A 23,124-nucleotide genomic window follows, 5' to 3' on the forward strand; every position below is an offset into this window, starting at 1 on the left:
GCAACATAGTTGTTATTTCTAGGAAATGACTTGTTTTCAGTGGAAATACGGACCCTGATTTGGTTTTTCTTTGTGCTTCCAGAGGACACATGTAATACTAATGGAAAATTTCTCCACTTACCTGTGTGCCAGCATGGTAATGAGCTGCCAAGCTGTGTCTCATCGGATGAACTTTCATCTGTCTTGCCACCTTGTTTATCATCTGGCAAAAACTGACAAGAAAAAGAATCTATTTCTTATTTTCTGTTTTTCCCTTTATAACTTTCAAAAGTCAGCAAGGTGCAGCTGCATCATTTTTTCACTGTAGTATAATTCACAATACATTAATATGACATGTTTTTTCCTAAAACTTGATGTTTAATATGCCTTTAACTTTTTGTCATTCAGGATGGTGATGAGTCATCTCCAATTTTAACAAGTTCTGAAATTGTGAAGATTCCAGATCCCCAGATGTCTATGGTGAGCATGCTCCATGTAATGCAATCCGTATTATAGTATTTTTGTTGAAGTTTTTGTAAATGGAGATGAAAGCTTGCCTTTATTGCTGTCTTCAATATTTTAAAATTCCAGTGGAAAGATATATTTGACCAGTTGAGAAATATCAGTGGGTTTGACTTTTTAAATTTTTTTATTTGCTGCTGCTGCTAGATTAAAATACAAGAAGTTGTTTAATGCTTACGTTCATCTCCTCCTTTCCATACCTAGTGTGCTTGCTTCTGAGGTGTAGGAAAGCAGAGAAGGGGGATTGCTGGCAAAAGAGGTCAGAGGGTGGGAATATAAGGTAAGAGGGAGATGAAGAAATGAAATGTAGAGGATGGTGCAGTAACTCTTGGTCACTTCGTCTGTTAAAATATTTTCTCCCTACACTCTCTTGTATGTTGTCTTTCATGTAGACAGTGCCTAAGTACAGTTCTAGAAAAGATTTCCATTATTGTGGATGCCAATTCAGTGGGACTGGTATTGGCAGCTTTGGGAACCTTAATGTAAGTGGGCTTCTACTGGCAACACTGTTTGAGCACTGTGTAATCTAACACTGCAAGAGCAAGTCTGACAATGCTGAAAACTGCCTTGGCTGCTGAAATCTCATTGACACTGTGGCTCCTATTGTGGCTCCTACTGTTGCTAACATGGTATTAACAGTGGGAAAACTTTTTGAGATGTTTTCTTGCATACAAAGCTTTATACTGCAAACATCATCCTAAAACATTTATAAAGTGTCTAGCACGTTGTGAGTGCCGTCTAAATCACGGACATGTCGACTGAAACGCTTACATTTTGCAGCAATTCACCAAAAGGCAAGATAGGGTTTGTAAATTATGTGAAGTAGAAAACCAAAACAAAACCTCAAAATCCCCAACAACCCTCCACATATTATTGACGGAGGTTCTTCTAAAACAACAGCAACAACAACAACAAAAAAATCCAGAAGATGCTGTAGTTTTAGATGTGAATTTTAATTGCCGTGCATTATTCAAGGTACTGGTGAGTCTTTACTAGATGGTTTCATTTCAGTAGTAATTTTCTCTGGAGTTTAAGTATTTATAAATACTGACTTACCCTCTGCGTTTAGGAGAACTTAGTAGAAAGCAAACATCACAAGCTTGCTCGAAGTTTAAGAAGTGGACCTTCTGATCATGATCTGAAGCCTAATGCAGCTACGCGAGATCAGCTTAATGTAAGTCAGTCATATGATGGCTAAATTCAATTTTATTAGGTAGGTTGGTATTAATATATGGTGACAATTTAAGGAAAATACAGTTAATTTCAGTTTATAGAAAGTGATTAATTAAGAAATGTTAAGTGTTTCTTACAAGTGCTTAGTTAGATGGGTCCAACTCAGGAGCAGAAGGTTCTTGCTCATTTTTCTGTAAAACAGTTTTGGGGGGATAAGAATGCATATTGTGCACATATCAGGTAGGTGTTAACGGTGGTCTTAAAGTAACTGTGTATGTTTGCCTACACTGCCAGTTCAGCCACATAACTGAAGAGCATCACCATCATAGCATGAGAACTTCGTGTGGTTGGAAAGATTTTTTTGTTTGTTTCTAGCTATTTTTGTGTGTTGTCAGTGTTGTGCTTTGTCACAGTGTAGTCTGTTAACTTGTTAGTTATGCCTGTTCATGTTTTTAAACTTGCTTTCTGACTATGTATCCAATAGATCATAGTGAGTTACCCACCGACAAAGCAGCTAACGTACGAGGAACAGGATCTAGTTTGGAAATTCAGATATTACCTTACTAATCAGGAGAAGGTAAGTTGAATGGTTTGCGAAGACATATTAACGCAAGAGGTGCTTCATCTGGCACTTGTTCTACAATGTCCTGTCCTTGCAGAGATACAGACCTTTAGTGTCTTAGAATCTATTCAAGATTATTTTTTCTACAATGTTATTGATTTAAAAATTAGTGACTGTAATTTTTCCTCTTAAATCATCTGAACTGGCTATTACTGCAGCAGTCTGTCTTCAAACACTTTGTCAGCTTAAAATACCAGTGTTGTCAATTTTGTCTGCAGCAAATAAAAATTATTAGAGTAGCTTCTTGATCCCTTTTAGACAAGGGTTAGCGTTACCAGTATAAGTAGCAGCACACCAAAAGCCCGAAGTAAATTAAATAACTAAATAATCCCTCAGCAGTGGCATTTTTAATGTGGTGGTAATGGTGTTAGAGCAGTAACCATTGACTTTACATTTTACTTAGAAGATAACTCAGCTGCAGTTTTTTGGGACATACTAAAACAATTCAGTGTTGTATTGTCACTTATATCAGTAAGGTTTCTCAGGTCTGTGCTTATGTAAATACAGTCTGAATCTAGTTCTACCTTAACGTGAAACATTAATTTCTGAAATAATTTGTTTAGCCTGGCTTTTCACTGATGAATTGTCCAATGTCTTTCTATTTAGGCCTTGACAAAATTCTTAAAATGTGTCAACTGGGACCTACCACAGGAGGCAAAGCAAGCACTGGAGCTACTGGGCAAGTGGAAGCCCATGGATGTGGAAGACTCTCTAGAACTTCTGTCATCACACTTCACCAACCCAACGGTTCGGCGCTATGCTGTCGCCCGGCTTCAGCAGGCTGATGATGAGGTATTCATTGGTCTGTGGACACATGTGAAAGTCAGGTGGTCTCAGGATTTTTAGTCTCATTGAGTACTTGAAATGTTTGCTACTTTTTAAGGTGTTTAAGTAAATAATAGTGATGGAAAACTAAAAAAAAAAAAAAAATTCACTGTGATGCTATTTATTGTAAGCTCTCTGTGGAGCAAAGTCTTCACATTATTAATTGGCACTCATTGATAATTGTCTTAGTGTGAGCAGCCAGTGATAGCTGGTTTTGTCAAACAAGGTGAAATCACCATATGTTCTCCTCAGAAACCAGTGACAAATTTTGAATGTTAACCTGCATAGGAGTGCTCTGAACTTAAATAATCTACTAAAAGATTTCCAACAAATCCTCCTGCTAAATTGAAGCAGTGTATCATCATACTCTTCTGCTAAAGAGAGTGAGTAGAAAAGCATCTGTGAAAATAAGGTGTTTCTAATTGTATACTGATTAGAATATGATGAGCTGTGATTTGTGAGTAGAGCCCACTTAGATGCTAATCTGTTAATTTTTAATTATTTATGTATTTAATTTTCTTTTGACAGTAAAAAAAAAAATAGTACTTTGAATGTATTACCATAACTCTTGAATCCTTGGCAATCAATAGAGTTTAAAATTGGGAGCATAAATGTATCGAATTTTTGCAGGCCTACTTCAATAGCTAAGGTCATGCTGCTTTGACTTGAAAAATGTACCTTTTATGAAACATTGAAAGGCAACTATACGGAGCAAGTTGAATAGCAGAGGGGAAGAAATTCATTATAAACAGCAAGTGATTAAAATTCTATACTTCAATCTAAAATAGATCAGATATGTGGGGTTTCTTGGATCCCCAGCTATACAAGGGATTAAAAAAAAAAAGAAGAAAAATGATAGTGCATAAGAGAGGAGAGAATCTGAATTCCTGGTACCATGGTCCAAATTTTATGCTTGAATTTTTTTCTTGGAGCCACAAACTGAAAGGTTTATTTTGTGGATGCTGGAAGCAAGTAGGGCAGCTTAACTAAGGAGAACTTTAAAGTAGTAATTGCCCTTAAATATTTACTTAATTAGGACTTACTACCTTTGAGTAAAAAAACATTAGTAATGTGATAATTCAGTATCTTTTGCGAGTCGAACTTCATCCTACACCAGTTTTTCTATTGTATATTGCTTGCTAGGGAGACCCCAATTTCCATTTCCATGTAGGCCACTAAATGCAGACTAAGTTCTCTATAAAATAGAATTTTGAAAACATGGAGGCCTAGTCAGCTTTGTCTGACCCCCTCAATTCACTTTAATTTTTTTCCTCCATGAGGATTTGCTGATGTACCTGCTACAGTTAGTCCAGGCGTTGAAATATGAAAACTTTGATGACATAAAGAATGGACTGGAACCTAGCAAGAGGGACAGTCAAGGTTCAATGTCAGAAAGCATGACAACATCTGGAACTAACGGTGCAGAAATAGACAGGTAAGAAACTTAGATTTCCAGTAGAAAAGCAGAAACATGTAACACTGTGAGCCCTCAAATTCTTTCTCCTTTTTAGGGACTATTGCATATTCAACATCCTATTTTATAATCTGAAGCGGTAACGTTAAAAAAAAAAAAACCTGACCCCTGAGCTTTCACAGAATGTATTTCCTGACTACAGATAGTTTACAGAGCAAACATTCTTAATCTTGAAGTTGTGGCCTTTGACCTTACTGCATGAAAGGAAGACAACTTCCGGAGAGCAGGAAAAACGCTGGCATTGCTTCCTTCTGTCCTTGCAAAAATTAGGATGTCTTCAGTGAAGCTATATGAGGCTCCACTTCCCACTTGCGTCAAAGAATATGGATCTAAAAGTCCGATCAGTCTGAAATAGGAATTTCTTCCTGCCCCTGCAGAAGAAGGTGTAGGGAGAGTCCTGTGAATGTAAAGGAGCTGGAGGAGCACAGTTTTTATTCTTGCAGGAACACAAAAGAAAGGCTGAAATATCTAATTAATATAGTATTAAGCAAGGTGCAAACAAACTTGGTTAACTGAAGTCTCCTGTGAATATTTAATACAAATTTCCAGGATTTTTAGTCTTAAGCTTCAATGTCTAATCCCTTGTATCACTAGGATATACTTTTCGTATTACAAGTATACTGCTTTTCATTGATCTTGCTGCTAAGCTGTAGAGCGGGTATCCTGGGATGTATGGCGTGTTTTGAGGCTGCAATGACACTTAGATCTTAGTAGAGCTGTTTGATTACTTCCTTTCAGGTAAATTTGCTGTGTGATAATTTTGCCTTGCAAGCATTGGGTTTGTCTACTCTGTTATGTGTAATTGCATTCCAGAGACGAGTGCTTGCAGGTGTTGTGTATTAGCAGTTTCATCTTAAGAACATTTAAAAAAAGCTTATCCTGAAAATGCGGATTTGCTAAATTCCCATCTATGTCTGCTTATTTTTTATGGAAGATGAAACAAAATGCTAAGTTTCACGTAAGTGAATGTCCTTCAGAGCCATAAACTGTGTAGCTAACCAGGGACAGATTTTTGCTGTTTTCAGGAACTGCAGCTGTCAAAGATGCTGTTCATGCAGTTTGTTCTGAAACAGGGTTGAGATACTATCTTCAAAGTTACTTCTCGTCTACTTTTCTGAATTTATTATGCTGTGAAAGTGAAACGCGTTGCTATTTCCATGCATGCCTCCTGCTCCCCAAGCAAGAAATTTGAATCATGCCAATTACATGCTTTCCTTATGTAGTTCCCAGATCATGAGTCCTATTCCACCTGTTTCCTCACCACCTCTTACTTCTAAGACAAAGGAGCTTGCAGACAGTGAAAACCTTGATGTAAGTCAAATGCTTTACCTTCTGTTTTTGATACTTTTTTAGTGACCTGCTACTGGTTTTAGTTTTTGTTTGTGAATATTTGAATCTTTCTACTGTATCTTGCTGAATACTTAGAGTGCTCAAAGAATATAAATGTAAACTAAATGCTAAGAAAATAGCAATAGCTTAACTGATTATTTTTTTTACAGGCATCTATTTATGTACATGGTCACACTATCCAAAACTGGGGGACTGGGCACTGAATTCTTCATAAAATTAAAGTACTCTCCTTTAAAGGAGAAAATTACTGCAAAGACTATCACATGCTGATTAGATACTGACAACTGCATGTGTTTGAGGTGTTTTAAAGCAGTTTTTTTTTAAATGGAAAACAGTTATCCAAATGTTTTAATCTCTGCAATCTGTTCTTCCTGTAGCCATATTCTTTGGCATGGGTGTCATCTTTTTTGCACTTAAGTGAGACACTGTATTGATTTACATCTGCCAAGGATTATACTCAATTTATACCACAAGTAGAAGAGTAATAAGAATGGGACTGGAGGGAGGGAGAGATAGAAGGTAAAGACAGTTTGAAGGAGTCTGATTTTAATGTAATGTGCAGTTAATTGGTCTTTGAACTAAAGATCCATTTTCTGTTGCAAATCTTCCTTTTTGAGTCTCATTATTGCATAGAAAATATGCCTCAAATTGAGCATATCAGTAAAGTTACACATATTTCTTGTTAGTTGAAATATTAAACCTTGAAAAAGCAGCTAAATGCTGTGTATCCTCTACAGATTTATTCTTTATGTTAAAATGTAGAACATCTTAAAGATTTTCACATCTTCTGGATGCAAAACAGGGTAGCAATTCCTTTTCAGGGTTGAATCTTACAGCAATGGATAATTGCATAGGAAGAAAGTGTAATATACTGTAAATAGAAACTTTACATTAAAGATTTATTGTTGGAGAACATATGTACTTTTGACATGTTGGTAAATATATTACTATAATAGCAGACCTTTTTTGACTTGCAGTGTTGTTGCAGGATTTGGAGTAATATTAAAACTAATACGATTTAAATATTAGGTTGGATTGGATTCAGATTTTAGAAGGAAATGTATCTCTCAAAATGCCCTGCAGTTATTTGGGGTTTTTCCTTTACTTCGTGTCTCTCTCAGGTTCTTAGACTTCTTTACAACTTAATTTTGCTTTTCTTAAATCCCTTCCAGCAAGACCTTTGCACTTTCTTGATATCACGAGCATGCAAAAATTCCACGTTGGCAAACTACTTGTACTGGTATGTTAGAAACTATTTATTCATACTGTACCAATGTCTAATTGAAATCACAGCTATAATACCCAGAAGGATGCACAGCAAAAGATAACCTCTCTTGAGAACTTGAGAATCTCAGTTTCTCTCAGGATGAAGTAGTGGATTTAAACCCATATCATTTGAACAGAATAATTTGTAAAAGGAGGGCGCTGGTGGTTTGTAGGGCATTAAGTACAGTGGTGCCCCCCCCCCCCCCCCCCCCCCCAAAAAAAGCCTAACTGTAGTTTATAAGTTGTCATTCAAATTGTTTATGGTGGTGGGGTGGAGTTAAAGTTCCTCTTCTGCTCTGCTTTTCTGTTTGGTTTGTGTTTATAGTTTTTGACAGTGTTGGCTAGAATACTGAAGTTATGCACTTTAGTATTAATCAAGAGTGTACTTTAGGAAGGTTCATAAAGCACTAATTTTTTTGTGCTAATCTAATTATTTTTTTAGATTCCATTTGTGGGTATATTATGAGCACAAACAAAATGTCATTGCAGATGCAGGCTTTCTTAAGGGGGAACTTTAGTTGTGAATAGTTCATTTAGATAGTGGAGAGGTACGATTACTTAGCTAAGGATCTTGTCTCACTTCAGTGGTTTAAGAATTAAATTAGATGCCTAAACCAGTCATCTGCATGCCTTCTGAGTAAGCATTTGCAGATAGGAATTATCTCATTTGAAGGAAGCTGAGATGAATAGAGCTGTACTCTGTGAAGGTGTGTGTGTATATGTGTATATATTAATGTATATATATATGCGCATATACACAACACATACAGCTATTTACTTGTATATACACATGTATTTTAAAATAGAGAGCGTAGATGCCTTTTACATGGCTAAACTTAAGTCAAATGATTTACATTTGTATCTTTTGTAGCTGTATCTAATAATTAAAAATACTAAGACCCATGATCATATGTTAATGTGCTATGAATATTAACCACAGATAAGTCATGAATTGGGAACAGTGTGATATGTGATGCAAACCTACCAAACTGTTCTTATAAAATTCTTAAAAGAATCCTAACCTATGCTAAGAGTGATTCCATTTGTCTTTTTAAGTTTTATTATTTCATTGCTTTTTCAGTAGCTTGAATTTAAGATATTTAAGTGCACGACTTAACTACAGTTCCTATTGCAGTGGCCAAAGATAATGTTTGGCTTCAGAATAAAGTGCCATCAAATTTAAATTATTAAAATAATTGCAGGCTGAATTGATGTGGGTAGAAGCCAAATGCTTGACTTAATCAAATATTCTTCATTAAGATCACTGTTAGTAGATTAGCTTATTTCTACCCCATGGATAGAAACTGTGCACTTATGCACTTAAATTTTGGCAACATCTCAGTCTACAGAAAGTTCAAACATCCAGAACTCTGAAGTTTTTGTCTTATGACTTTATAAAAAAAAACCCCAAAAACCAACCCCCCCCCAAACCCCAAACAGACAAACCACAAACAAAAAAAAAAAAAACCCCAAACCAACCACCAAACCAAAAAACCCCAGTCAATTTATTCTTTGTTTTCTTTCTAGACATCTCAATTTCTCAGTGACAAAATACAAATGTTGCAGCCACTGTTTCAGCTGACGTAGCCATAAATCCTCTTGGCTGCTGATCAATTGCTTGTTTCAACTATCCAGACACAGCATGCACCTAAAATAATCAATGGAAAAAGTACAATAACCCTTGAAAATCAAACCTCCTGCTCAGTCACTTGTCACTGTAAAGCTGTCCTATCCTCATACTTTAACAGCAGCTACAGAAGTCAGCTACTGCTTTTTTCTGTCTCTTCTTTGGACATACGAGACACCTACCCGAGTATGAAGCATTACTCTTACTCCTTGTTTCAAGATAGCTTTGAGAAACTGTCTAGGGCTTTTTAACAAATGAAGATGAAAATGGCATGTTTCAATTCATTACTTCCTGTTTTCCTTTAAGTTTTGGTGCACAGACTTTGTAAATATGGACTTATTTTTATGCACATATTACTGCAATCTAATTTTGTCATTTTAGTGAGGGAATGATGTAGAACAATTTATTACCAAAGTCCTAGAAGTAATCTTTAGTTACAGATTTCATTGAGATAATGCTCATGGAATGAGTTACATATGCCTTATTGTGTATTTACAAATAAGACTAGTCAAATCTGATCAGCTGCAAATGGCAGTCCTCTAATTTGTCCCCTAATCATTCAGTTGCAAAGAGATTCTGAAAAAGTGCATAAGGAAGGGTTAATTCTAGCTGCCAGAGTAAAGTCCAGATGTGTGTGTTGAATGTGTAGAGTTGCTTTTGAATCCAAATTCAGTGTTTTAAAATCGACTGACTTGCTAATTTCTTCCTTTTTTTAACAGTGGGATTGTATTTTTTTTACTGGGTGGTGCTAGGAGATAGATTGATCAACGGAAAGAATAACTTCCGTGCATAGCTACTTTTTGATTGTAAGTGCTGTGACCAGAAAGAAGCACAAAAGCATTCCAAACAACTGCTTAACATATAAATTTTCAGTATAACTGTCCCAAGTTGTACTGTTTAAATCTTGTACCTGAATCCTAATTTTAGAAATGAAAACTTATTTTGGAATGTAGACTTTGCAGAGCTGCTTCAGGACTAACACCATCTCTTCCACCATTGCTAATGGTAAAATAGGGAACAGGTGGGGTGAGATTCTTCTTGGTTTTGCAGGTATATTTGAATAGCAAGTTTGTAGCCACTACATTGTGTAGAGGGTAGTAGCACAGTGGAATGCCTGCTCCTCCCATGTGTACTGCTTGGTTGGAGTGTTCATGTGATTTGGACTTCTGACTTGTCCTGTTTGAGTGATGCCGCTTCATTGCAAGTGAAAGACCTCAGAAACTTTGATAGGCTCTCCTGATCCAAGTGGGAATTTGTGACTATGCAATTTTGAAGCGTTCACCTGTTGGTTGAGATAGCAATCTCATTCAAAGATCAACTTTATTTTTAGTTCCAGGCCTATAATACAGGACTACTGTATTTCACTCAAATTGTGTAGCACCAGAGTACAGCATAACTTGGGTTGTTTTTATGCTGCAGGTATGTAATAGTGGAGTGTGAAGACCAAGACACTCAGCAGAGGGACCCAAAGACTCACGAAATGTACTTAAATGTGATGAGAAGATTTAGTCAGGCTTTGCTGAAGGTAATGCCTCTGCGTAAGGAAATGCCTAGTGGTTTGGGATAGTCATTCTTTAAAAAGACATAGGTGTCTAGGAGGACAACAGTTTTTTATGTCATAGGTATTGAAATTTTAAAAAAGCTTCTGCTTTTGCTTGAATTTTGAATTTGTGGTAAACCAAAGAAACTACTGGAAAAGAAAAGAACAAGTATTGGGAACTCTTTCCTCTGTTTTATTGCTTATTCCTGTTAGTAACCTGCTGGGCCTAAAATCCTCTCTCTTGTGTAAACGGTCTACTTTATTTACTATTTCTTTATTGGAAGCACTTGTCCTTGCAGTGTAAATTGAGACAAGACACCTATCTTTTGAATTCACAGTGTTGTTCTGTGTATCAGCAGCAGAGGGTGCTGGAGCAGTGGGGAAAAAAAGCAAAAACAAAAATAAATACTTTTGTGAATTGCAAGCTATAACGTATAGCAGATGTGCAGTCTTTCCTGATTTTCATGTATCTCACACTTCATACTAAAATTCTGATTTTAGGGATGTTGCTTAAATCTGACTCTTATGCTTCATAAGAATATTGCATGTGCTTATCCTTACTAACTTATTTTGGCTGTGTGAATAGGTTTGTCATGCATGACTGTTCACCACTGAAATTGTTGATGCAAATTGAAGTGCACTGCTGGTCAGATAATTGATTGCCAGCTACAGTGATTCTGATAGTGTTTTACAGAAAATACCTTTTGAATTGACAGGAAATTGATCATTATTCATTTACCTCTTAAAAGCCCAAAGGTCTAAGAATAAAGGAATAATTTCTAGATAAAATAATTACAGAACAAAGAACTAATTTTGTTTCTTTTAATTCATTTAGGGTGATAAGTCTGTCAGAGTTATGCGTTCATTGTTGGCAGCCCAGCAGACTTTTGTAGATCGGCTGGTTCATGTAATGAAAGCAGTGCAGCGTGAAAGTGGGAATCGTAAGAAAAAGGTAACTAAAGGATTGGAAAAATTATCTCTGGCTAGAATTTGATAATAGGAATGTTGGCTTTTAACTAAAAATTGTTAGCACTGAGATTTTTAACAGATGTCCATCTGTCCTGTAATAACTTTAGGTAACTTGAAACAAACTTTGGAGAGGTTTAGATGGGTCAAAGTTCCAAAGTGTTCTGAAAGTTTGTAGACGAAAAACAGAAGAGGCCCTTGAGAAAAATCTTGGAATACTTTGGCAAAAGGAAGATAGGGGAATAATTGAGTAGTTGAAGATACAAGAGTGAACAAGTTGTGGGGGATGTGGGAAGGTAGCAGAGGTTATTGTGGCGTGAGAATTATGCCAGGATAGATAATGAAATTTGTCTAGCAGCAATGTTTAATTTGTTCCAAGAGCCACAAAACTATTCCTTTATAAGGAACTTTGCCTTCTGTTGCATCTTGTGGAAAGGGATTTCTATCATAGGTGCATTTTAAGAAGATTGGTCCTTTTTAGTTAAAATATTTTAAGTGAACTTGACAGATGTGTATGTGGAGGAAGCAGGAAGGCCAGAGGGATTTCTATTCATGTTTGGTTTTTGTTTTTTGTTTTGTTTTTTTTTTCTTCTGGCACACATCAGTATTTTTAAACATGTATTTTTCAGTGTAATGATTTTTGTCACCCTTCTTTAAATCTGTGGGGTATATTTCTGCAGGAAAATGAAACACAAGTATTGCAGCATTGTTATGAAATTTTGTGAATATTCTATATATCAGTAATAAAGGTGTGATCACTAAAAGAGGAGGAGTATTTTTCAATTCGTAAGAATATATTTCTTGCTTGTGCAATACATTGGTAGTATTCTGTCATATAGTCTTTTATAACTGCTGGGATATTTCTGTAAAACTAAGAAACAAATGGCTTCGGTTTTTCAATTAAAATCTAGCTAGCAGCAGTTAACCACTGAAAGTATTCCTAACAGTAGTGGGCTACCTTGCTGTGTGTTTTTGCCTGTTATATTCAGTAAGGGAAAAGGCTAGAGACTTTTATGTATTCAACCTTTATTTTGTAGGGCACCAAGTGTAAAGTACTTGAAAATTGACTGGTATTGTGTTTCTGGTAACTACAGTTGTAGGAATGCAGAGCAAGCCCTGAAATCAGATCTGTGCAAGCTGTTTGCAATTTGGTTCACTGATGGTAGGGGATCTCCTTGAGTTCAGGGATTTAAATGATCAGAGCTAAAGACTTGAATCCAGTTTCTGAAACAGAGCTAATGTTTGATACTGGTATGGAAAACATCATCCTGCTACTTGTACATGTAATTTAGAAATAAATTTTTGTAAGTCTGTTATATCTGGCACTTAAAAAATTGCTTGACTATACTCAGACTAGATGGAGTATCTGCTTCCTTATTCACATTACTGCAAGTGGGGAATTTTTATTTCACTGGATTTTAAGAGTGAAACCTTGATTCTTTGGAAGAGTAAATAATTGAATAAATTGGCTGTTTATTAATAATACGTCCATTGTTAAAAGACTTTTTAACTGTTCATACGTACCTAGTATGTGTTTTATGGTTGTGGGTTTTTTGGCTTTTTTTAAAACAAGTTTTCATTCTTTTATTCTTTTAGAATGAGAGGCTTCAGGCATTGTTAGCAGATAATGAAAAGATGAATTTAGCAGATATGGAACTTATTCCACTTCCTCTGGAACCTCAGGTGAAAATTAAAGGGATAATCCCTGAAAAAGCCACACTCTTCAAGGTAAATAAGATATTCTGAATAGCTGAAATACAAACAAATCTTACGAGCACTAAGCTTAGAAACATCAGTTTTAAAGATTTAAAGGGGCTGACATAGTCGAGGCAAGATGTAACTGTAACGTGCTCTTAAAGTGGTTAAACAACTCTATTTTCTTTGTGAAACTCTTTTTTTCAAGTTAATGTGCAAACTTTAAAGCAGCTCTTGTAAGAATGATACAGTTTATAAAGTTTATGAAGTCCCCAACCTCAAGGCATGCTTCCTAGTTCAGAATTTCTCTGAACTTTAGTTAGACAGTATTCAATAGGAATACCATGTATGATCAGAATCATACAAATCAAGTCAGGTGTGCTGGATGTCAGCTACATGTACGTGTCTATTACATTGGAAAATAAAACTGTTAAATTGGTGGAGACTGGAAAAGCAATAAGGTGGTCTGTTTCATGCAGTTGCAGTGGGCTGACAGGTAGATCCTATATCCCCTATGGTTGATAAGTCCTTAAACCAATCTGTAGCAGTTGCTTGTGATCATATGGCCATCCCTTAATCTAGTTAATAAACAGTTGAAAGGCCTGGGGTTAGTTTGCTTCCTATACTACTTGGAATGTAAGTTATTGCTTGGAATGTAAGTTATTACCTGTGTCCAGTGATGTAGAACCTCTTTATAAATTTACTTTCAACTCATGTAGGTGACTGTGATCTAATTTTAAGATGACCAAAATGTGCTTTATGAGTCAGGCCTATGTCCAGGAGGCATTCTCTGCCAGTTAAAAAACATACATGCTGCTGTGACAACCAATGTTAATCCATCATCTCTACTAGCTCATAATTTTATTATGCCCAGTAGTTTCAAACTTTGGTGACTGATATAATTTGTGTTTACTTAAAATCAGAGATGAACATTTTTGCAGTTTTCTACCAAACCGTCTCTTGGTTTCCCAGCTTTGGCTTGCTTCTTTATGTACCAGTTAGTCTCTTTGAAGAGTACGCTTCTTCAATTGCATGCTCTTGCACCTCAGGTTGGAGGCAGAATTGGAAAGATCTTGTCATGAAAACAAGATTTTGCAAACTTGGGTCAACTTTTAGCATGAATATGTTGTAAGGGTTGGGGGAAGAATGTTGACAAAAATACTGCTGGAACAGCAACTAAATATTTCCTATCAAGAATAATAGCTTAACTTGATCAGGACAAACTCAAGTCAGATAGTCTTCTACATATTGGTCTACTGTAGCAATGTAGAAAACTTAGGACCAAAAATCTGAGATATAACTTCTTTCAAAATCAGTGATGGTTTTGATTCACCTGATTCTGAAAGGTTACAGATTTCCATTTAATCTCTCATTCTGTACTGTTGGATAAATGACTAATTTTTGGTGCTCTTGGGCATCACATGGCAGCTTTTGTAGGACTACTTAAAGAATCATTTTTCCTTTCTGTATTGAACTTAATAATTTTGAAACATTCATTGCCTGTGAAAATCTAATGTAACTGCTCAAATATTGAACTCTGTATCCTTGAATATTTTTTTTGGTTTTGAGGGAAGTGACTTGGTCAGTTGCAATAGATGAAATAATTCATGTAGGTAATTGATTCCTTTCAACCCATTTTATGCAGAGAAATTGCAAACAATTAAATTGGCTTTCTCAAACAACAATGTAAAAAGGCATTTTTGCTTTTGCTAAATAGATTAAGGAAGCAATTAATTGTTTAAGATGTCTTGCCCCTAGCATTTCTTTGATGTTTATCCTATAATTGTGTCTCTCTTTGATCTGGTCAGTTTAAATTTGTTTTGTTGTGACCTTTTGCATAGTGCTTCTGTGTTGATTGGAATTACATGCATACAAACAAAACTTGAATACTTCTGTCCTTTCTCTTCTGCTGCTGGAGGGGGGATGTGGCAAGGGAATGTATCCTTCACACTCCTTGCTAAAAAAGGAGGAAAGCTTTAAGGGGGTTTTGGTTTTTTGTGGTTTTGTGTTTTTTAAAACATGCCTAGGTCACATTTTTGGTAACTAGAAATGGTATGTTCTAACTGTTTAGTCCTAAACAATGAGTAACTGCTTTTGGAAGCTTTAGAATTGCTGCTTTTCTACCAAACTGGAGGAACAGCAAAAGAGCTCTGGTACTCACTGCCACACTGTTGGTATTCAAATGGGACTATTCCAAACCTTTTTGTAACTGAATTTGATACTTGAATCCGATGACCTGATACTTGCTTAATTCACTTGGTATCTACAGTGCAGTAAACAAAGATTTATATTTTAGAACTCTACTGTAGCAACATGTTAATATGAACCAGTTTAGTAGAACAAGTTTCCTTTTCCAGAGTGCCTTAATGCCTGCTCAGTTATTCTTCAAGACAGAAGACGGAGGCAAATACCCTGTAATTTTTAAGCATGGTGATGATTTACGTCAAGATCAACTTATTCTTCAGATTATTTCACTCATGGATAAGGTGAGAAATATTAATCCACATCCTTGCCCTTCTCTACTCTTGATTTTCCTTGTCTAGAGCAAGACTGTTAAAACCTGTTAATGCAGTTTATGTTGCTAATACATTCCAGGGTTCTCAGATCTTAGATGGCTTTTTTCTTTTCTTTATAGACATGCAGTGATCCTGTGTAGATTTAAAAAAAAAAAAAAAAAAAAAAGGTCAAACAGGCTTTCACTCATTACTAATTTAAATGAAGAACAGTGGAGATCAATGTCCAATACGCATTGGTTTTAGAAGTAGAAGCTGCCTTTCTGTTGCATTCATCTTTGCTTTTGTGTGTTGTTTTTTTCCAGCTGTTAAGAAAAGAGAATCTGGATTTGAAACTGACACCCTATAAAGTGCTGGCAACTAGTACAAAACATGGTATGAATACTTTTATTTCCTAAAAATACAGTATTGGGAGGAATCTTCTCCCTCGTTCGTAGACTGTGTTGTGACACAGTGTTTTCATGAGATGTTTTGATTAGTACAGCATTCTAAAAAGGAGCTCAAATGTGTAAGAAAATCTTGTTGCAATAGAAGTCATGGAAGTAAACAACCTGAGTGACCACAGTATTCCATAAGTGACTCAAATGTCTTCATAAAAGAAGCCTGGTCTGGATTTTGGAGTATGTGACAATCAGTAGTCTTATCTTTGCTGCTAGCTTGCTGTGTGATCTTGGACAAATAACTTTTAACTCTCCTATTTATAGATCTTTGCATGAGATGGAGGAAAAAACCGAGACAAAACAAAATTAAACTTGACTATGTTTTTAGAAACATTCTGGATAAATATTTAGAAAGCCATTGATTTACTTTCTCTTCCCATGAAAACTTGGAAGAACAGACCTTCTGCAAGCTAATTTGGTGTTAATGACAAGTTGTTTTAAAACTACTGAAGATGTAGAAAATTGGAACAAAATGGTTTTTTTGGTGATGAGAAGCAGCTGAATGAAAGTGTATTAGTGTTGTCCTTTAATAAACATGCATTATAGAGTAGCCTGAAAGTTCTATGCATTGGAGATTTTTCTTTTTTTGGTTGTCTTCTGTCACAGGCTTCATGCAGTTTATTCAGTCAGTACCAGTTGCAGAAGTTCTTGCTACTGAGGAAAGTATACAGGTACGTGATGGGGGATTTTTAAGTTGTCTCCTGATCAAACAGTATAAATTGCACGCTTAGATCTCATACAGAAGTCTTTAGTCTCCCACTGATTTTTGTATCTGTTGTTAGAAGAAAAATTATAGCTTGAAACATAAGTATATTTACAGCAGATGTTTTACTTTAAAAAACATATACTTAAATCACCACATGAGTATCTCATGTCCTAAAAGTAATACCATTTAAATAATTAAAGTGTAATTTAGTGGTGATACTGAAATTCTGGCTTTGTTGTAATGATGAATGGTAGGTGCATGACACTTTTCTGTACTGTTTTGTTGTTAAGTGTTTCTGTTGTTCATGTGGTAGTTTTGGCTTGATACCTGGTCAAAGTATGTTTTAATAATTTTTTTTGATGGAACAACTAAATAGTTTGTTCATATAATTTCTGAAGTCTGTTTCCCTGCCATAGTGGCTGTATAGGTACTGTGCGATATTTTTTTTTTTTTTTTTTTTTCTTTAGCAAACTTTCTGTAACTGTCATGAAATTGAGTAGGGACACATAATTGAGTAGTGGCACACAAAATTCATGCTAGTTTCAAGCACAGCACACAAGCTAGGTAGCAGAGTTCAGCTGGTTGAGATAAATATAGTTAGATAAAAATATACCAAATTGCTGTATGAGAGATATAGCTAATAAGTTTTTTTAATGAAAACACAGCATGTTTATGTTGGATTCAATTTGTCACAGTACCTTTTTTCCCTTTTTTGCAGTTGATTGTTAAGTTTGCATATGTTCATAGCTCAGTAACTGGGAGCCAAAGTAAACAGCTCCCAGCTACTATAAACTACATATTTTAAAAATACGGAGATTAAAAAATGCTTGTCGCTTGCCATTATCGTTTGCTTAACAAATAAGCATATCAAATGCTTATCTATAAAAAATGCTTATCATTAGTCAGACAATGACCAGCATCAAGTTGCTTAAGTTTCTTGAACTTTTCATTCTGTAAAGATGGTGATAAGCTACATCTACACATTCAGTAATCGTACAGTTTAGAAAGTGTTTTCTTGGCAATCCTTTGTAATCTTGGAAACATAGTACTCATATTCTAGTTCATTGGATGTTTTTATAAAATAATATATTTAGAAATGCTTGTGAAATTGTAATTTTGCAATTACTTATAACATCATATTCCAATCTGAAATGGGTGCCCCACTGTTTCAGTTGCTGTGCAGACCTAAGGAGCAATTCTTCCTGTGAAGAATTGCTAATCTAAATAGACAAGACGCCAGAAGAATGTGATCTGAGATTACTTCACAGATCAATGACAAAATACATTATAGAGCTCAGATTTCCTGTGCCAAAGCATGATAAAATAGCTGGGCATTGTAGGCCAAGGAAATAAAAACTAAATGAACATTTTTAGGTGTTGTGAAAGTTTCGTTTATTCTTTTTGTAAATGTTCATTTTGGGTGTCACAGCTCTTGTAATAAAGATGGGTACTGTATATAGATATTAAAAAATGTTTCACTTCTGAAAAGAATTAAAGCAAGTAATCTAGTATGGGCTGGTAATGCAGATATGCGGGACAGAAAAGGTGTTTTGGTGTTTGAGTGTTATTTACCTTCTATCAACAATCTTGAAATTACAGTTTATGTTTTAGAGGTATTTCTGTTCCACACTTGACAATTTAGCATTTGGATGGTCTGAAGTATGTGTGGTTTTTGTTTAGTTTCTGGTTTGGTTTTTTTTTGGTTTGGTTTTTTAACATACAGCATGTAACATTTTGGAGCACTGAAAGTAAATCTCACTATAGTACCCTGTTAAGCAGTTAAAAATTTCCTTCCACATTTCGCTTAGGGATTTCATTTAACAGAATCTTTACTCTGTCAGCTTTTTTAACATATTTCAGAAGGGCTTTTTTTTCTGCAAGCAAAGATAATTAAAGCTTTCTCCAGGCCTTAAATCTCTGATACACATTACAACAGGAGTCCTTTTCAAGCAAAACTTTCTTAAATTGCCTGCAGGTATCTTCCTTCAGTACCATCTCCTCTTTTTTAAGATTCCCTTCATTTTTTCATTATGATTTTAGTCACTTATATGTCATCTAGTTGCCTACAAAGCTCCTCTTCCAGTGCTTGCTTAGATTTGTGTTTGCTTACTGGAAGAAACTTGTGCTTAGGCTTGGATTTAATTTAGTTACCTTTCATCTCAGTCAAGAAAAAAAAAAGTTTTCTTCTGAGTGTGCGAAGGACTGTTTTGGCCCTGTTCCTGTTTCACAGGAAATGTGAAGTTTCCATTTGATGACTTAGATTTTCCTTTTAAATTCAGTAGTGGTTGGTTGTATTGAGGAATATGGAGACATATAGCAATGATAAACCTTGTAAGAGAGTGTGTTCCAAATGTAGTTACTAATCTGGACTGTTAGTCCTGTTTTAGTTTTTGTTGATCTGGCCTAAACAGTTTCCTGTGGAAGTATTTGCACTCATAGTTATTAATCAGTAACTTTTCAATGCATTGTTAACTTTCTGAAGCTGTTAATAAAGAAAACTGCTTTTCAGTTTGAACTTGAGATCTGTTTCTCTTGAGTATAGGAATGTGATGATTAAGACAAAATAAAGCGATATGAAATTAGATCTTACTAGTTTTTTGAGGAGTGGTTGTTAGTTTACTACAGATTGTAGTAATGGCCATTTGTGGTCTTGATTTAAATCTTTTTTTTCTACCAGTTCTAAAGATCCTGTTTCAGATCATGTGGAATAACTAAATATGTTGATGACTTCCCCTCCAGAACTTCTTCAGAAAACATGCACCTAGTGAGACTGGCCCTCATGGAATAAGTGCAGAGGTGATGGACACATATGTTAAGAGCTGTGGTAAGTTACAGTCTTACAGCTGGTAACTTAATATCTGAAGTATAAAGGACAGGGTAGATGAGGTGTTAGGACATTTCACGTCAGATGACTGCAGGTAGGGCACTACGCATGTACTTGCTGTCAGAATGCCTGTGAAAAGACCGGTTTTGAGCCTGGCATGTCATACACAATTCCTCTCCTCAGCCCTGTTTTTGTTCTCCTTAAAGGAGACTAGAAGTTAAATATTCTTCACTTTCTAGCAATGATCTTGCCTCTGACCCTTCCACTTCATGAGTTGGGGCCTTTATAATTCAGGGAGATGTAAAGTATTTCTATAATAAGAAATCATCTGTATTTGAGGTGAAAAATTTTTATTTGTTTTTAAAACATCAGATTTTTGGGGGGGTGAGGCTACATTCAACTTCTTGTTCCATTTGGTTGACAAGAAAAAGCATTAGTGTCGCTCTTGTTCAGTAAACTGGTGGCAATGTTAACATATCACATTTGCTGTCCATTAAATGAAAAGCAACTTCATTCTACAAAAAAAAACAAAAAAAAACCAAAAAGGAATTCAGTTGTTGCTCCACAGTATCTTCTCCTTTCCCCTTTGCTTTCTGATGGCACAGTCTTTAGAGCTGCTTCAAACTGTTCTTGTTAGTGGGTGAAAGTAACAATGAAGCAGTTCACTACTTATCACTGTCTGGCTTACTGCTTAGCTTGTGAATACTGCTGACGTATACATTCTGATTCATATCAATGTCTAATGTTTGGTACAGTCTTCAGTTCAAAATGAGTACATTCATTTTGCTCAAAGCACTTCATCTTCCTTTGAAGTATCTTGATCCCAATATTGAATGAATTTAGGCTTTTAGTGTTAAGCGCATGATTGTGTAGTAAGAAATTAAAATCTAGGCAGTACTGAATAAACTTCAGAGTTTTTAATCTGTTACTTCAAATGTTCTTCACAGCGTTGACAATCTTGATTATTCTTCACCAGCACCACCCCTTCCCCAGTCTCAATGGTATATTTATTACTAATGAACAAGAACTGAGATAATGTCATACACTGTTGTTAATTGTGTGGAACTTGTTGCTCTCCAGGAAAGATATTGATATTGATGTTTACAATTTACTTGTTACAGCTGGTTATTGTGTAATTACTTACATCCTCGGAGTTGGAGATAGACATCTGGATAATCTTTTGCTAACAAAAACAGGTAATTCTTTTTAGCAGTATAATTTTATAACAGCAGTTGTTTAATTTCTAATGTGTTGGTACTGTTGTGTTCCATTTTCCTGGAGTATAACCCACTGAGTATTGTAGATTAGAATATATATTTTTAAATGTAAAGTTATATTGTCTCATCTAAGGTAATATTTGGTTCAGTGAATCAAAGTTTAGGTTTAAATTATTAGTAGTGTGAAACGGCAGCTGAAGAATAAGAAAGCAAGTAGATTAATTGCTCTCTAAATACATTAGTAGGCAAGATATGAAAAAATGTGTATCTGATATGTGGTTTTGATGTCAGTTTAAGAGCCATTTATATATCTGTAGGTTATGGAAGTCTAACTTAACCTCAACACAGACATGTTTATAAACACTGGAGTTTTTGTATAGTTTTCAGTTGGCTTATTTTACAGTCCTGTGTTCTACCATCATTTTTTACACTGAAAGCTGGACCTGTAAGTTGTTTTTTGTTAAACACAAGAATTTTCTTGAGCGATGCTACCTTTTTTGAAAGTAGTATGGACATAGTATACGGTAAAATTTGACTGCCTTTACCTAAGACCAAGAAACATTTCACCATTATCTTAAACTTGGCTAAAATCATAATTACATTGTTTTTTTCAGAACTCTTGGTACGAAGCTGGAAAAAAGAATGCATTAAAAAATACTTGTAAAGTGACTCTAACCCCAAGTATCCTAATTGTTCTTTATCAAACCATTTAATTTTTCATTAAATTGTTACATTTCTGTTTAGTAGCTTTTTTAACGTGCTATCAGAAAGCAAATTCAAGATCTACTAGTTGGATTCTAGTTGTATTGTAATAGTTGTCAAATAATTCTGCTTTTTTATGTATGCTATTCCAAGTACAGTAGACGTTTAGACAAGTATTATCAGTAGTCATAGGGAATTAAGTATAATCTTGATGACTTTACTGAGATGTCCATGTGAATTCTTGTCTCAGATTTGACTTTCTTTTAAACAAAGTGGTTCTGTGAACTTTCCAGGTCTGTATGTTTTTCTGAGAAATTTACATGATAAGTCCCAGAAGTGGGAACGTAATGTGAGACCTGTCAGAGCAGGATTCACTTCAGCATTTTCTATTCCCTATGAATCTTGTGTTCCTGATGAAACCAAACCACTGCAACAAAAATCCAGTAGTTGAGCTGGCTGGACCATTCAGCTCTAGTTGAGATTATATATGGTTTTTTAAGCCTTCTCTAAAAACAAAGAAGGAAATAGACTCTTTAGTGTCCTGTTCATTACAAATTCACAGCTGGGGGAGAGAAGGTAGTAGAAGTTACTGTTTAATCAAGTCCATCCTTTAGTTTGCAGCAAAAGCCATGTATCTTGAAAGTTCAAAATAGCAGATGGGCATTTTGATTCTCCCTAACTTGTTTTAAGTTTTTTTTAATGTTATTTTTTGTTGCCATCTGTATGGATTAATAACAGACCAGGTAGAGTGAATAATTCTAGTGTTTCTTAATAAATAGAAGATTTCTTTACCAGAGGAAATGAAGGATTTGAAAATTAAGCTACTTCAACTATTACAATCAGTGCCTTGGGGTGGAGGGAAATTCAAGTGTTTTCGTTGAAAATGAGTTCGTGTGTAGCTGCATGAACTTCACAAAGTTTTAACAAAAACATTTCTAGTAGTGGAAGAAAATTTTGGAGTTTTTTAGTTTGTTGGGTTTTTGAGGTTTTTTTTTTTTTTTGCTTGCTTGCTTACTTTAGAACTACAGCTTCCCATAGGAGTTCTGATGCCTTGAATACCTTCATTACATAGTGATGAAGAGTTAGGAGATGTGGTTAAGTGTTTATAATAAAGTGAAATGTACGAGAAACATGTAAATAAAAAATGGTATTTGGGGAAAAGAGACACATCCCCATGGAAGGCTTGTTAGCTTACAGATAAGGGTGAAACATATATTGCTTTGAATCAGCATATTCTGTATGAAAGAGTAGAAAATTAACCATTGGACCTTGATTAGGGTAAAAGGTCTTGCTCTAAGCACATGGGGGAACAACTAAAACAAGTGTAGTTTTCCTTATCTGCTTGGAGATGTATAAATGGGCATTTAAAAATCTGTCTTGAGAGGTCTCTATCATTTGTCTAAGGTGACAGGTATAAATCTTTTCATCGCAGGCACTGCCTGTGTGCTCAGAGTAGCAATATTTTAGTATTTTGTTTTGGGGTAAAGTGCATCTTACCTGTCTATGTTAAAAAGCAACAGCACAATGGCTGTTCGGCTTAGTGGAACAATTTAAGCAGTACAGCAGAGGGCAGCGCACATCCACGGTACGTTCTGAGTCTGAAATTGTTTTCGTCTGCCACCTGTGCTCTTTTACATACTGAGAGAGTTTTTTTGAGCTAACGAGAAATTCTTATGTTCCAAA

General features: G+C 35.4%; 1 protein-coding gene across 3 annotated transcripts in view; it reads left to right on the forward strand.

Moving 5' to 3' along the window:
* PIK3C3 (phosphatidylinositol 3-kinase catalytic subunit type 3) overlaps positions 1 to 23,124 on the forward strand; it is an 81,328-nt gene that overhangs the window by 19,188 nt on the left and 39,016 nt on the right. For 2 of the 3 annotated variants that reach the window (XM_052776291.1, XM_052776293.1), the window contains 16 exons: positions 388 to 459; positions 894 to 983; positions 1,571 to 1,675; positions 2,159 to 2,251; positions 2,903 to 3,088; positions 4,402 to 4,556; positions 5,819 to 5,906; positions 7,118 to 7,185; positions 10,258 to 10,363; positions 11,214 to 11,330; positions 12,941 to 13,072; positions 15,397 to 15,525; positions 15,858 to 15,927; positions 16,599 to 16,663; positions 19,438 to 19,522; positions 20,644 to 20,718. In XM_052776291.1, the coding sequence (XP_052632251.1) occupies positions 388 to 459; positions 894 to 983; positions 1,571 to 1,675; positions 2,159 to 2,251; positions 2,903 to 3,088; positions 4,402 to 4,556; positions 5,819 to 5,906; positions 7,118 to 7,185; positions 10,258 to 10,363; positions 11,214 to 11,330; positions 12,941 to 13,072; positions 15,397 to 15,525; positions 15,858 to 15,927; positions 16,599 to 16,663; positions 19,438 to 19,522; positions 20,644 to 20,718 (1,636 nt within the window). The remainder of the gene's footprint in view (positions 1 to 387; positions 460 to 893; positions 984 to 1,570; positions 1,676 to 2,158; positions 2,252 to 2,902; positions 3,089 to 4,401; positions 4,557 to 5,818; positions 5,907 to 7,117; positions 7,186 to 10,257; positions 10,364 to 11,213; positions 11,331 to 12,940; positions 13,073 to 15,396; positions 15,526 to 15,857; positions 15,928 to 16,598; positions 16,664 to 19,437; positions 19,523 to 20,643; positions 20,719 to 23,124) is intronic. The other variant, XM_052776292.1, reaches the window with a different exon arrangement.

Source organism: Harpia harpyja, chromosome Z, assembly GCF_026419915.1.
Source record: "Harpia harpyja isolate bHarHar1 chromosome Z, bHarHar1 primary haplotype, whole genome shotgun sequence".
Classification (NCBI taxonomy): domain Eukaryota; kingdom Metazoa; phylum Chordata; class Aves; order Accipitriformes; family Accipitridae; genus Harpia; species Harpia harpyja.